Source organism: Perissodus microlepis, chromosome 11 (assembly GCF_051167445.1).
Source record: "Perissodus microlepis isolate ML-2025 ecotype Zambia chromosome 11, ASM5116744v1, whole genome shotgun sequence".
Lineage (NCBI taxonomy): Eukaryota > Metazoa > Chordata > Actinopteri > Cichliformes > Cichlidae > Perissodus > Perissodus microlepis.
The window spans coordinates 36,372,130-36,387,205 of NC_140471.1; the positions used below are offsets into that span (position 1 = coordinate 36,372,130).

The following is a 15,076-nucleotide window of genomic DNA, read 5'->3' on the forward strand; positions in this document are numbered from 1 at the left end:
TGGCCTGGTCCCTGTAGGCCGTCTTGGTGCCCACCACAGTCAGGACGGCCCTCTTGCTGCGCGACTGGCCGGCCTTCAGCAGCACCTCCCTCAGGGTGTAGTCCAGCATCTGTCCCAGCGCCAAAGAGCCGCCCTGCTGCTGCATGTTCTGGATCATGTACGTCTTCATGTCTCCAGCGTTCTGGTAGGTCTGCAGGCCGAACTCCACCTTGGTGCTCTGTTGGACCAGAGCTACTCGGGCCTGGCGGCCGGCTCGGCGGGGCTGTGGACTCACGGCCAGCTGCTCCACCACAGAGCTCAGCAGCTGCCGGGCACCGGCGTATTCATCGGCCTGGATCTCCCTGGAGCTGTCCAGCACCATGACCAGGTCCACATCCGCCTGCTGAGGCGGCACTGGTTCCTGGATGAAGGCGCACTCCTCTGCACGCCTGCAGGGGTCTGCAGAGACAGCAGCAGCCACCGAAAACACCTTTATTCATCCTTTTGTCCACATACGCTGCTCGTGTATTTACAGTCTAACAAAAAACACGTTAACTTCATTGTAAAAAGTGATTTTTCTCATGTATTACCAAAACTGAAACAAAAAAGTCTGATATTGTGTAACTGTTTTTCATCCAGGGAAGGATTAGACACCTAAAGGCATAAAGTTATGTATCAACCAAAGTCTCTGTCAGTGTACAGAAGTTAAATATTTAACTGTTTTTCTACACGATGAACAAAGAAAGAAATGTGTGAAATTACAGAAAAAGTTCTGGAAGTTTTGTTTTTAACTGCAATCGTATAAAAACCTTTCATTTGTTATTGCTTAATGACTCTGTGCAGTATGAACAGGGAGGTTTTAATCAGCAGGGAAAGTCGTAAAACTGCATCAGCTTGTTTGCGGTGAGCAGCAGATCCAACAAGTTAGAATCAAAAATGGCTTCAAGTGCACATTCAGGTCTGTGGGACTCGCTGGGGAGAACACACATCACGTTTAAGGCCTGGACAAGTTGAAACATTTTGTTCTCCATCATGGAAAAATGGCTGAAAATAAAACCAGGCCAGCTGCTAACTTTAAAAACTCTGCACTCAGCTCTGCGGTCTCCAGCGTCATCCCTGTGTTTCTCTCTGTGCACTCGGCCTGAAGCTACTCTTGCTGCCTTGGAACGTCGGCCCCCTTCCTTCTGTCACATATCTGTATGATCCCAGTCTGTCTTTGCTTGCGATTGGCCGCATGCTGTGCCCACCAAAATAAAGTCCCACCCCTACCTGAATGGCTGAAGATATAATTGCATCCATGAGTCTGCCACCTCTGTACGAGACCGTCACAGTCACCTGCTGCAGAGCCGATAATGGCATCAATAAAAGTAGCCGTACGTCCTGACAGCAGTGAGATGTGGCGATTTACATTTTTAAGAGGACTGTAAAGTCAAGCTTCCTCATATTCACTTTGATCCCACACAGCTCATCTAACTCGAACTAAAAAAGTGTGCAGTGTAGATGAGGTATGAGCATCAGTCATTACCGTAACAGACGGCACAGCTCTTGACCCTCCTCAGGTCAGCAGCCGGCTCCTGTGGCCTCCTCAGCACCGTGAAGATGGAGTTTCCTGTGTGGTCAGCCTGAGAGGAGACAGCAGCTACCGTTACCGACCGCTTCGCTCATTCACGACAAACAGAATTCCTCAACGGCTGAGGGAAGACGACAAGCAGCTTAAAGAAAATGATGTTTTGTTGAACTTTCCCTCTTCGGTCCATCTGTCTTGTATGTGCTTTATAACTGACAGCCATGAGAGAAGGTTTCAGGCACCACAGCTGTTTCTTCCTGTTGTACACTAACTTCTGGCTACGTACTGTAAACATAACTGGAGCCGCACAGGAAGACTAAGTGCACAATGAGCTGGAACGACTTCATGTGTTTGCAGGCCAAACAGGCTGGGAAAAAGGCCCTCACATCATCTGCTGAGAAGGTCCCAGATGTATTGGCTCAAGTGAGAGCAAAGAGTTTAAAAAGGGGATGATGACACCGTGGAACCCTCCTGAAGTCATCACACTGTAAGGTCTAAAAAGGAAACGGGGACACCCTAACCGTAGCATTAAGAGCCAAATGTTTTTTCATCCAAGGCAAACACTCCGATAATCTCTGGGCGTCGTTGCTGTAACAGTGTTTACTGATTTATGAAGTCCCATCTTCATCCAAACTAGATATTACGATATCGACTCCACACTCCTGTATGTTCACATTGAGAGGCATGGTAGGTTTTGTGGACAGATCGGGTGGCACGCTCGCTGCATTATTGCATCACTTCCTGCTCCTGGTGCACCACATCAGTGGTGCTTGTTCAGTTGTCTAAAGAGCAGCAACATCAGCAGTAACTGTCTGAGAAGCTGGCTCTTTTCTGCTCACTTTGTCAGTTGTCCAATTATTCCTTTGCCTCCTTTAGCACCTGGTCGCCTGGTTGTAGCTCTGGAGGCCTGGCTCCCCACAGAGCCCCAGGCTGGTTGACTGTGTCCAAAGTGGGAAATCAGGCCAGTTTGGTGACTACGAGGAGGAGGTGTAGCCTCAAACAGAAACCTTCAGTACATGAACCCAACAAGTTGATTCTGTTCAGTCGGCTGAGACTGAAGAAGTCACTTGGATGAGTGACGAAACGTTTCCCCCACTGAAAACACGACGTTCAAATAAACGGATCTAACTTTGCTGTGGGCGTTATAGATAAACGGGACAATTTCTGGACGAAACGTTGTCCTGTTAGGAGAGATGACATCCATCCCTGGTTGGACAGAGCAGCTGTCACGGCCTGGAGGATCACCAGTTTCTGTCTCTCTCTCTCTCATTGCGGGTTCACGCCCTCAGCCACGCCCCTCGGAGGAAGAAACACCTGAGCCTCGTTAGTGCTGCCAGCATTTAATCCAGGGAGCGACTGCTGTTCTTTGCTGGATCGTTGTGTGTGACTCGCGTTAGTGAAGCCAGGCCTCAGCGAGTTTTCTCTCGTGTCTCAGTGCTTTTGTATGAACGTACGTTTCCCTGTGTACAGACTCCCTGGACTGTTTCCCGTGTGGTGAGTGTCGGAGAGAGAGGAATGAGTACTTTTCCCCTGGATTTCCCTGGAGCCCTGACCCCTCACCTTTTTGTATATACACCCGGTGGACTTTGTAAATAAATTCTCTTGTGTGCATCAGAGTCCTGCGTGTGAGTCCTCCACCTCAACAGCAGCTCCCATTTCATTTATTAACCTTTTCATCTACGCTAGTCCATGCTGGTATCGACATACTGAGTTATCCTGACCCACTGAGTCACAGCCAGACTCCTCAACACACAGGCCGAGGAGGAGGAGTGGCAGCACTTCACCTTATTAACCAATCAAAGACACAGTTTGAATTCATTTAAAAAACTGTTAATAACCAGTTCTCATTTGTTATAACAAACAAGACATAATATTTTGTTACAGATTATTACTTCAGTACTTCAGACTAAAGAAGAAACTGATAGTTGGGGGTGACCCTGAATCCTTGTCGGTTGTATAAAATTATGAGTTTTCTGATCAAAGCTGTGTGTTTGAGTTACCCCAGGGAGTCACGCACTTCAGATTCCAGGCTCTATTTTTTCTACAGAATCCAGAGTCAAGATAAAATGATTAACAAGATACCAGAACACTTTTCTTAAAGGTAACGCAGTTTGCTACTTAATTGCTCCTGGGAAAAAGTAATTTGCTACACTACCTGTTAAAAAAAGCTGTCTCACAACCACAGTTTAGTAACATGAACCTCAGGCTGCACCAAAGCAAATCCCTAATGAGGACTCACATCTCTGAGATCTTTCTCTTAGCAGAACACAAAGCAAAGACTGATTCTACTTTAGAAACGTGAGCAGGTAGACAGGGAGGCTGCAGCCCGACTGCTGTTTGTTACCTGTTGAAGGTAAAGTCTGTCTGGGCAGCATCAGCAACATCACGCAGTTGTTTCTGTCCTGGATGCAGTTTTCCTCTTTTCCATTTGTCTTTTGTACAATAAAAATAAATGTCCATGCCGTAGGCTGCATCGCTATTTTCCTCCTCTGACGCGTGAACTGTAACCAGCTGATCGTAGAGAGAGTGCAGCCACATGATTCCAAGGAATCGGAGCGCTGGGAACAGGTGTTCTACAAAAACGTTTTTTGGTTCCCATCCCGAGATGGTCTCAGTCAGGTTTTAAGTCAGACTAAATAAAAGATGATTTTGTGCATGATGGTGCAGTTTAAAGTGTTCAGGTTAATTCATCAACATCATTTTTTCCAACAACAGAAAAACTATGAAACATGTTTGAGAATTAATTTGTAATGTATCGTCTAATTTTAGCATGTTCACCATGGACCTGATGGAGGTTAAATCAAACTCACCTCCATCGCCTGATTAATCGCGGGAACGTTCCTCAGGGAGATGATTGCTGGGACGATGTTCAGAGCCCGGTACTCCATAATGGCAGCAAGGATGTCAGTGTTGTCCTGAGACGCTCCATTGGTGAAAAAGACGGCCACCTTTCTCACCATGAACCCAGCTCGCACTCGTTTGAAGATGTTCTGACCCACAAAGCGCATGGCGGCGCCCAGCTGGCGTTTGTTGGACGTCTTCTCTAGGGCGATGTTCTTCACAGCTTCTATCAGCGCAGTCTTGTGATGGTGGTCCTGGAAGCGGATCAGGTACTTGGTGTAGGCGCTGTATCCAACCACAGCCACGCGAGCGCTTTGTGGACAGTTGCTCTCAGCGATGCTCAAGTCCTCCAGCAGGTGGAGGAGGGCGGAGCGCTGCCTCTCGAGGGCCGTCGGAGTCACGTCGTCAGACATGTCCAAGCCGAACACCAGCTCGGTGGGGTAGGCCGGACACTGTGACTCACCTGGAGGAGGTAACGTCAGGAAGAGCTGAAGTGAAACGACCGAGGTGTTGGAAACACGTTCAGGCCGATTAACAGATACTCAAAGACGACTAGTTACAAGTTACAAATGACTTCTGCTACTCAGTAAAATCCTACAAGCAGTTGGAGACAGTTTCAGATAAAAAGGTGCAAATATGTCCCGATGATCTCAGTCAGTCGGCATCTGTGGACAAAGTCTTTGTGCTGTACTCACCATGTTTGTTCTCACTAAGAGGAGACGTACGTACCGTGTGAACAAGCTGTGTGAAGCAGAAACACATTCACTTATCACAGCGCTCGTACTCTGCAGTTTGTTTTCACAAACGTTCGTTTTAGTTTCCATCCTCTACATAAAAACAAACAAACAGCTGATCATTGTTTTGCAAACGTGTTTAAAGCGATGACACTTACCACAGTTGTCTCTGATTTTGTTGATCAGTTCGCATTCCTGAGACGACAGAAAATGTTCTTTGTAACAACATATTTATTTTAAGCAGGTGAAGCGATTTAAAGGTGGACTTACAGACAGGCTTCTGCTCCCAGGAGGACCTTTTGGGCCCTGGATGGAGGAAAAACAGAGATTATTGTAAGTTTATTTGGGAGGATAATCAAATGTGACTTTTATCTGTGGCTTCCACAGGGTGATGACGGCAAGACCCGCTTCCTTTACATGGTGCCGGTTTTACTTTGATGTGATCCCTCCCTGACAACTGAACAGGATGCAGCGTTACTGCTGGAGTCTGCCAGTCATGGATGGATCTTGTGTGATGAGGCTCAAGAGTTGGGAGTTCGTCTTGTAATCGGAAGGTTGCCAGTTCGAGCCCCGGCTTGGACAGTCTCGGTCGTTGTGTCCTTGGGCAAGATGCTTCACCCGTTACCTACTGGTGGTGGTCAGAGGGCCCGGTGGCGCCAGTGTCCGGCAGCCTCGCCTCTGTCAGTGCGCCCCAGGGTGGCTGTGGCTACAATGTAGCTGCCATCACCAGTGTGTGAATGTGTGTGTGACTGGATGTGTAAAGCACTTTGGGGTCCTTAGGGACTAGTAAAGTGCTATACAAATACAGGCCATTTACCATATGGACAGTGATCCCAGCAATTTGTGATGCTGTGTCATTACCAGCTTTTTGAACTGAAATCGTCCATCAGTAATCAGGACGTGCTCACAGCCATCTGCCTCCAGCTCAGATACCATCCTGCTCTGTCACAGCAACCCTCTGCATGATCTCGTCAAATACATCCATGAAACCTCTACGAGGTCTTTCTCTTTTCATCCTGCCTGGCAGCTCCATCTTTTAATATGTCCTCTGTCTAATTTAATTTAAAAACTAAATGAGCTTTTTCTTATTGGAAGATTTGCTTAGAAGATAACAATTTATCATTTAAAGAATTATTAGACCTGCTAATGAGAGTGAAGGTAGGCAGGTGAAGATGCAGTTTAAACTTACTTTGTGTCCTGGATATCCGTCACCTCCAGGCTCACCTGGTTCTCCTGGCATGCCTGAGTTCCCCTGTATGGGTCACACAGAAATCACAGAAGAAGCAAAAAGCCAACGTCTCAGTGACGTGACATCAAAGAAACCTTTCTTACCCCACGACCCCGGTTCCCCTTGGATCCTGGATATCCTTTCGGTCCCTTCGCACCTTCGTCGCCCTGAAGACAAAATGCCGTGTCTCAATCACCACAGAGTCCAACATACTTCTAGCTTACTTTGGCTGAACCACATGGTAGCATCAAAGTTTTAGTGTGTGGAAAATGGAAGGACTCACCGGTAAACCAGGGTAACCAGGAAAACCAGCATCTCCCTGTACAGAGAAAGGAAGAAGCAACGATTTCACGATTAAGACAACAAAGACGACTTTCTAAAATGTTCAGCCACATGTGTAAATCTGTTTTACCCACATCATTGTCCAGCTGAACAGCACCAAAGACATCCCCATGCCTATGCAGATGATACTAAGCTGTATTTTTCCACTAAGCCCCCAAATCTCAACAGCCTCCCAGACCTCAATCACTTCACCACTGCCAGTGAAAAATGGACGAACGTTCCTTTTTCTGAATCCTGGTAAAACTGAGGTTCTTCAGGTTCTTATGAAAACTTGGGAGGGAACATAAATTTTGGATTGTGCCAGCACAGAGCTTGGGTGCGGGTCACCAGTGACACAAACCACGGTGTATCCTGAGAGAACCAGAGCATCTTCTCCTCCATCAAACGAATAGCTGAAACTAAAATCATGTGGCGTTCTTCTTACTGCTTTTCATTGTTGATGAAAACAGAATTCATTCAGTTTTTGTTGGTTGGTGTTAAATTAAGGTTCAGCTCTACCTTGGAACCTTTCGGTCCTTCAGGTCCAAACCCGTCACGACCATCCAGACCCTGAACACAGAGAAAGTCTTGCATGAGATAAATGCATTGAATTACAGATATACACAAGCTCAGCTCATGTTCGCGATCCTACCGGCATTCCTCTGGGTCCCGGTGGTCCCAGAGCACCCTTCACGCCTGGTTCTCCTGGTTGGCCCTTAAATAACAACCATGGACATTTCTCCATCAGAACTTACACCCCCATCCAACAAAACCCTGCCAAAATATCTTTCCATTTATAAATAAAAAGTACATTATTTACAGGCTGAATCCAGTTTTATTCACATTTTAAACGTTTAATCTGCTGCTGTGGTTTATGGCCACGATCCTGGGCCATTTGACCCAGCGTTTTGAGTTTTTATACATTTTGATGTTTATGGTTTATGTTTAAGTTCATCAGGTTATCTAAGTTCATTTCTATTATACTGAGGTTGCTGTTACACTTTATTGTTTATTACAGTCCCCTGGTGTCTTCACCCCGTGTGTTTAAGTCTCCCTCAGCCTTCACGTGTTTCATGTCTGCGTGTCATTATGTTTCCTGTTTTATTTTGAAGAGGTCTGGTGTCCCATGTTCATTGTGTTTAGTTTCACTTCCCCTGTGCCGTCATTGTGTTTCCGCTTCATCACCTCCTGTGTGTATTTAGTGTGTGTTTCCACTCATTCCTCGTCCAATCGTCTGCTTTGTTTCCATGGCTCTAGGTTTATGGATTCATGTCAGGTCTTCAGGTTTCTAGGTCCTTGTTCTAGTGTTTTTATATTTAGCTCACCCAGTTTAGGTTATTGTTAGTTTCTCCTTTGCCTTTTGTTTTTGTGCTGTTTACCAGCCTACAATAAACAGCTCGCTTTCAGCTAATATTAAGTCTGTTTCCACTATTATCTATTCACATCCACACAGTTTGCTTCAACCAGGCTGTGACACAAAATCTCATTGGGGCCATTAAGGCTTGTAGTTGGATAAGGGTTGGGTTTTGACTTCTAGCCGCGTGCTACATGGGTATTCTGGTTAAAAGCTTTCCTGAATGCAAAGAAAGGAAGTGATGTCACCCACCTTCTGCCCATTAGGGCCACGACTTCCAGGTAGCCCCGGTTCTCCAACAGATCCATGTTCACCCTGTGGGAGGAGCAGAGCTGCCACTGTTCACTCTATTCACATCATGCGAACACTGAACACTCTTTATGTTGCAGCCACTGGAAATACTTCTAAAGCCTTTAAATGTCTAAGACCTTTAAAGCAATAATAATAATAAAAAAAGCAATGTGGGTATTTTTCCTCATGCAAAACTCCATTTAATCAGACACATGCTTCATTAGAAAAACACAATCAGTAAATCATAATTGAACTCGTTGGTCAGTGATGCATGAATACAGCCTAGTTGATGAACTCACCTGATTTCCTGGAAAACCAGGTGTTCCTTTGGGTCCAGGTTCCCCATTGTCCCCAGCAGGGCCCTGCAGGGTCAACACAGTTTCAATTCAATTCAATTCTTTTCAGTTATCAAGTTTGATAACTGGTGATTATTTACACCTCTGCTCTTCCAATCAATGATGACTGATGATCACTGATGGATAGTCTGCATAGCTGTAGACTAGTAGTCATCTGTAGTGTACGTTGATAATAATATATATGTCACTACACTTTATTTGTATTGCTTCTAAAACAAAGAAGTGTTGAAAAATAATAATAAAATTAGGAAATAAAAAGAACAAGAAAAAACAAGGGCGCTAGGATGTCAATCCTGGAAAACATTCCATCAAAAAACAATTACAGAGCTATGACAAACATAGCAAATCAGTGCAATCTGATCAGACAGCGTGTGGTTGTCTGCATGCGCCTGCCAGAATCCTTTCTACGGTCAAACTTCATGACGTCATGCATGAAATACATCCTAGTACAGATGCCGGGAGTCTATGTATATATAACAGGATACTAGAGTCAATTCTCTATCATCTCACACGTCCATTTAATCAGTTTCTGTTTGATGGTTATTCAGCTGTGTGACAACCCTGGAGGAAACCACCCGGGGGATTAATAAAGTTTTATTTCATCTAATCTAATAACTTTAATCTCAGCCAAACCGATTTACTCACGAACAAATAAAACACTGAAAAAAGCCCAACAATAACATTTTAAAGTGATCTAAGTGACTTATATATCATGTTTAACCTGAGTAGCCAAAGACCACGGGTGGCTGAAAATGATGTGCCGGGAGTTCACTGTAATCGCCCCGGCTAGCTATCGTGGGTAACAGACGTCTCCGAAAACGTCGGAGCACCTTTGCAAATATGTGGTGTCTTGGTAAACCGAGCAGATATTTGAGGTTTGCACAGCTACATTCTCGCCTGAAAATATGTTAAAAGTTTATTTTGTGACCCAGAAAGATTAATAAGAGTAATATTAACACTAAGTAGCTGCGGGGCTATGAATTCTGGGATAGGTTGGGCCACGAAGGATACCAACCCATCCTTCAAATCTGGGGAAATGAATGACGCATTTGTCGGCCGCAATGGGACAGCCTTCGTCGCCTGGCTGTGACGTAATCAGTCTACAAATGCGGCCTCCGAAAGATGCGGCCTCCGAAGGATGCGGCCTCCGTAGGATGTGGCCTCCGTAGGATGCGGCCTCCGAAAGATGCGGCCTCCGAAGGATGCGGCCTCCGTAGGATGCGGCCTCCGTAGGATGCGGCCTCCGTAGGATGCGGCCTAGGTTTTGGGACACAGCTTATGGAAAGACCGGATGTTTTTCAGTCACCAGGGCCTGAGGCTAAGTAATTCACCTGGAATAATTTTGTGTGTCCCTGACCAAATGGCGTGGAACACCTGCCTTAAGAATTTGGTTGGTGTCATTTGAGCACTGTGTGCCAGGAAGAGGGAGGAGCCAACGCAGGACTCAAAACTGAAAAGAATTAACTAAGGCAGGCAAAACACCAAATACAAAAAAACGTAACTCAGACGTGAAACTAGACAACTGAGAAAGTGAGGAACAAGCAACTAAGAGCAAGGAAAAGTGGGGACACTCGCAGCAATATGGGACGATGCAACAATGGGCAAAGGAAAACGGTGGAAACACACGGGGAATGGGGGAGAGATCAAACATAATGAGGTGGGAGGAAGGAAAACAGATGAATGAAACCCAGAGACAGAACTTATACGAGAGACGTGACAGACTAACCAGGGAGGGAACAAACTAAACCAACAAGAAGTACAAATGATTACACTTGGAAGAACGAGGAAACTAAACAATAGCAAACGAGAACATAAGAAACAGAAACACTGTGTTAGCGTGACAGCAGGACAGCGTCATTCACACATCGTCACAGCACAGCCGCTCTCGTCTTAAAGAGCGCAGGATTTCATATGTTGCTTTGAGAAAACAGTCACGGTGTCGATCAGTGCAGTCATGTTTTGGGGAAGTACGATCTGACGTTGGCCACATTTCAGATCAACAGTGAGCTTATTTGTGTCTGTGTGATACCTCCTAATGCGTTAGCTCGTCACATGAACGTACGGCGGCCTGAATGTGCAGACGGAGAATATCACAGACTTTCTGTCGACGTGAACACTGCCCATGAGACTGTTATACAACACGTGTTCACAAATATACTCCACTAAATGAGAAACAGCTTTTATTAAGTTACTAACTAATACCAAGCAGAGCTGCAACTGCATCCTATCTGGCTTTGTGGTTTGACAGAGAAAAAGAAATTCATAAATAGTTCCACTGAATTTCTCTGGAAGTCTGTCCATGGGCCAAATCCAGCACAAATCTGCCAAATCCAGCTGAGCGAAAGCCAATGTGTAACCGGAGTGATGCAAAAACACAGACTAAACTGGCACCTCTCGAGTCCTGTGGGGATTTCTGCCTATTCAACTAAAACAAAACTTCTGAGGAATAATGTGTACAGTTACTGTCAATGATCCTTCAGGAATTTAATGCTAAATTCAACCAGATGCAGCCTGCGGGAGAACATTTACAGTTTACTGCCTCAGCTGTAAACTCTGTTAGCCTGGCTCTGAGTCATGGCTCTTGAACAGTTGAGACTTCAATATTTGAAACAGCTTATTAGTTCCAACATGTCGAGGGGTCTTACAATGCAGTGGAGATCCCTTTACAGGCCCAGCGACTTGAACATGATGCGTAGTGGTTACATACAGTTGTGGTCAGATGTTCATCACGGGCATGAATTTCAGGTCATTTTGGATTTTTAATGATTTCTTTAAACCTTTTCCAGTGTGCAACGATCGTAGAGAGTGTGCATTAGAGCAGGGCGATATGACCAAAAATATTTATCACGATATACATTTGAAAACGATATAACTGACGATATAATTGACACGAGACAAAATACTTTACAACTCCTCCTCAAAACAAAACAAAAAAAACCCATCAATGTATTTTCACTTAAACAAGCAGCTGTTTTTTTATGTGCATTAAAGTTATATAAAAATGTAACAGTGCAAATGCAAATTCCTTGCTGACAGTTTAACCAAAAGGCATTTCCAGTGGAAACTGGCCGACATATCCTCAGCACAACCATGTATAACATCCACAAAACTTAAACAGAGGTTATACACACACAATACGGTAATATTATGTTGAAGCACAGTACGTATCACTCCGTGAGGCTCCGCCTACGATAGCCGTAATGCTCCGACAATCCATCAAGCGGTGCGGCTTCGTAGCTTAGCAAAGTCGTACTGAAACATTTGACAGATTTTCGAGCGCCGTGCACATAAAATCGTTTCGAGGTCAGTAAACACAACCAGAGTTCATACATAAGGCTCACGGGATTATAAGGGGCTCTGTCGACTTTCAGAAAAATCAAAGGATTGATTTTAAGGGTGTCGTATTTTCCAAACAACACGGTAATAACGACGGCCCGCTAGCATGCGCTACCAAAAATAGTGCTTTGTTGTGTATCTGACGGACAAAAGCTAAACCAGTTCCACCACTGAAGTTGCAGCATTTTTACAAACCAGTTCTGGTTCATCGTTTCATTCAAAGATCCACTTTCGCTTTTCTCATTCTGCATCGCCGTCATGTGCGTATGTAAACAAAGGCACTGCGCATGCGCGTTTTACCCATATTCTATCGCCATATTTCATTTTCTTATCGTTGCCCAACATTATACCGGTATTACCGTGAACGGTATGATATGGCCCAGCACTAGCGTGCATTAATGGATTTTCTCTAATCCACACAGGCTCAAATATAAACAAACATACTAACATTTGGCTAAATGTCTCAAAGTTCTTCACAGACGCTCTTGGTAGCTGTCGATAAGCTTCTGGCATAATTCTGGCTGCATGTTTGATCACTCTTTTTATCAGAACTGAGGACTTGACCAGAGGGTGTTCCCACTCCGAATGTCCGTCAGCGTTCCCACAACATTCATAGTAAGAGCAGCGATGTGAGAGGAAGGCTGAGTGTGGGGAGGAAGGGTTAAACTACAGCAGAGGCAGTCGCATCTTTTCTGACTTAAATATGTTCGGTCTCACAATTAAGGTCAACCTGCCGTGCGTCCAATCACAAAGCAGACCGTCACGACAGAACTGGACTCTCACCTGTGGCCCAGCAGCACCTGGGATACCGGGAGGGCCTCGATTTCCTTTCTCACCAGGTGACCCCTGCAAACAGAGTCAGACGTCTGTGTACAGTCACAGATATTCAGTATAATCCTGATGTTGCTTCGTATCGTCTTCTACCTTCTCACCACTGGGACCTCTTCTTCCATTACGACCCTGCACAAGAACAAAATGTCACCATCATCATGCTGAAGTCTTTCTGCAGCACAGAGCAGCACCTTCCTACCCGAGTCTCTGTATGAGGATCACTGCTCTTCTGATTGCACGACTCATGAAAACAGCTTCTCTTAGAGAGAAACAGAAGAACGATTTTTCTGAGAAATCTCACCGGGTTTCCATCTAGTCCACCGTCACCCCCGTACCCGTCTGGACCAGGACCACCCTGTGGATTAAAAAACATTCTGATAACTGCATCCACCCACCCATCCAGCCATCTGTCCTTCTGCCGTCCATCCACAGAATTATATACTTTGGTCAAAATATTATAATTATATATTGTGACCATTTGGCCTGGCTTTCCTCAGACTGTACACCAGAGAAGGTCAGGGCTACCATGGCGTCAGTCACTGGTTGGTAATTTCAAGATTTTGGTCGTTGCCATCCTGAGTGAGCTACTCAGGACCAGCTCATATAGTCTTCACTCATTTGTGATGTACATCAGGTGGGCTTATTGATTTAAAAGTAAAATTAATCACATTTTATTCAGAAACACACCAAAGAGTGTTCAGCGTCAGGGTGAGTAGTGCGCTCCTTTTCTCATAGACTTCTATCCAATCAGACCAGAGGAGTCGCCCCCTGCCGACCAGGTTTAGATACTTCTGTATTGGCTTCACATTCATGTTCAATCACTGGCCACATATCTGATCAGCCAATCACGTGGCACCAAATGAATGCATATAGGTGTATATGTGGCATGGTTGTTGGTACAGGACGGGTTGGTCTGACTGTTCTGCTGATCTGTCTTTGCACACAATCATTTACAGAGGAAGCTCTGAAAAGACAACATGCAGCGTTAACAGCAGATCTCTGAGAGAAACGACCTCACTGATGTCAGAGGAGAACGTCTGTAAATCCACAACACATTATACTTGAAGCAGATGGGTACTGCAGCAGAAGACCACACCACGCACTCCTGTCAGCTAAGAACAGAACTGACTGTCTGATCCAATGGCATCCTCTCTTCTGAAAAGAAAGTGACAGGGTGTCATATGCTCTCCCCGCGTCCTCCAGCTCACTTCCACAGTCCGAAGGCATGCTCGTTAGGTTAACTTGTGATTCTGAAGGTGTGAGTATGAGTGTGAATGACTGTGTGTCTCTCTGGGACAGACTGGAAACCTATCCCCAGTGAACAACAGGTTCTGCATCCCCTGAAACCCAACAAATACTTTATTGTCAAAAACGCACAGTTCCTCTGATGCCCAGAAGAGGCAGCAGTGAGTCAGTCTCCATAGACACTTGTGTTGGCTGTAGATCAGGAGGTAGATCAGGTCATCTACTAACTGGAGGTTTGGGCAACATACTAACCCGAGCTGCTCCCTGATGCATCGTCAGAGGGTGAATGTTAGAGAGTGAAAAGTGCTTGTGTGAATGAGGCATGTTGTACGAAGTGCTTTGAGCATTCAAGTGCTATTTTAGAGGCAGTCCATATTAAAAACGTTTACAGCCTGATAAGAAAATCAGCTTTAGTCTCTGTAGATAATTTACGATAAACTAGTGGCATCATGGTGGCTAACGTTCAGCTTTTACATAAAGATGTGGACGCGTCTTACTGGTCTCCCTGGGCTGCCGGGGTCTCCTTTGGGTCCTGGTCTGTTGTTGTCGACACCCGGGGTGCCCTGTCAGACAAAAACAGTGTTCGGTTCTTGAAGTGGAGCTTCCAGCTGTTTCCCAGCTGCGATCAGCTGTCGGGTTTTCCGACAGAAGAAAGAGCCGATATTACAATTTTAACTAGGGCTGTGCGATATGACCACAATCTCATATCCCGATATAAGACGTCTATTGTCCGATAATGATATAAATCACAAAAATGTAACATTTTCTGTAAATTCTGTGAATCTCGGGCAGCTCGTCTTGCATGAAGTGTTTCCTGCTGCGCGTCATGTAGCTGGAGTCGAGTGTTTTAACCGATGCATGGAACGATACATTTTAGACATAAGTCGTAACGGCCGCCGTTTTCTTTGTGAGTATTTATTACACGGCGTGCTGCGGGGAAAAGCCTGTTCTAACGTTTGAGTCTAAGGTTTATTTTTTAGCACCTGGCGGCTC

The 15,076-nt window shown here is 45.3% G+C and overlaps 1 protein-coding gene across 1 annotated transcript in view; it reads right to left on the reverse strand.

Moving 5' to 3' along the window:
- The window catches only part of LOC146378451 (collagen alpha-6(VI) chain-like), a 38,093-nt gene that overhangs the window by 6,039 nt on the left and 16,978 nt on the right, over positions 1–15,076 (reverse strand). The window contains exons 19-35 of the mRNA XM_084944791.1: positions 14,581–14,646; positions 13,140–13,193; positions 12,932–12,967; positions 12,791–12,853; positions 8,615–8,677; positions 8,277–8,339; positions 7,323–7,385; positions 7,190–7,240; positions 6,633–6,668; positions 6,454–6,516; positions 6,311–6,373; positions 5,392–5,427; positions 5,280–5,316; positions 5,117–5,128; positions 4,357–4,850; positions 1,505–1,601; positions 1–438 (exon numbers count right to left, since the gene is read on the reverse strand). The exon at positions 1–438 is cut by the window's left edge and continues 204 nt beyond it. Coding sequence (XP_084800917.1) covers positions 1–438; positions 1,505–1,601; positions 4,357–4,850; positions 5,117–5,128; positions 5,280–5,316; positions 5,392–5,427; positions 6,311–6,373; positions 6,454–6,516; positions 6,633–6,668; positions 7,190–7,240; positions 7,323–7,385; positions 8,277–8,339; positions 8,615–8,677; positions 12,791–12,853; positions 12,932–12,967; positions 13,140–13,193; positions 14,581–14,646 — 1,735 coding nt within the window. The remainder of the gene's footprint in view (positions 439–1,504; positions 1,602–4,356; positions 4,851–5,116; positions 5,129–5,279; positions 5,317–5,391; positions 5,428–6,310; positions 6,374–6,453; positions 6,517–6,632; positions 6,669–7,189; positions 7,241–7,322; positions 7,386–8,276; positions 8,340–8,614; positions 8,678–12,790; positions 12,854–12,931; positions 12,968–13,139; positions 13,194–14,580; positions 14,647–15,076) is intronic.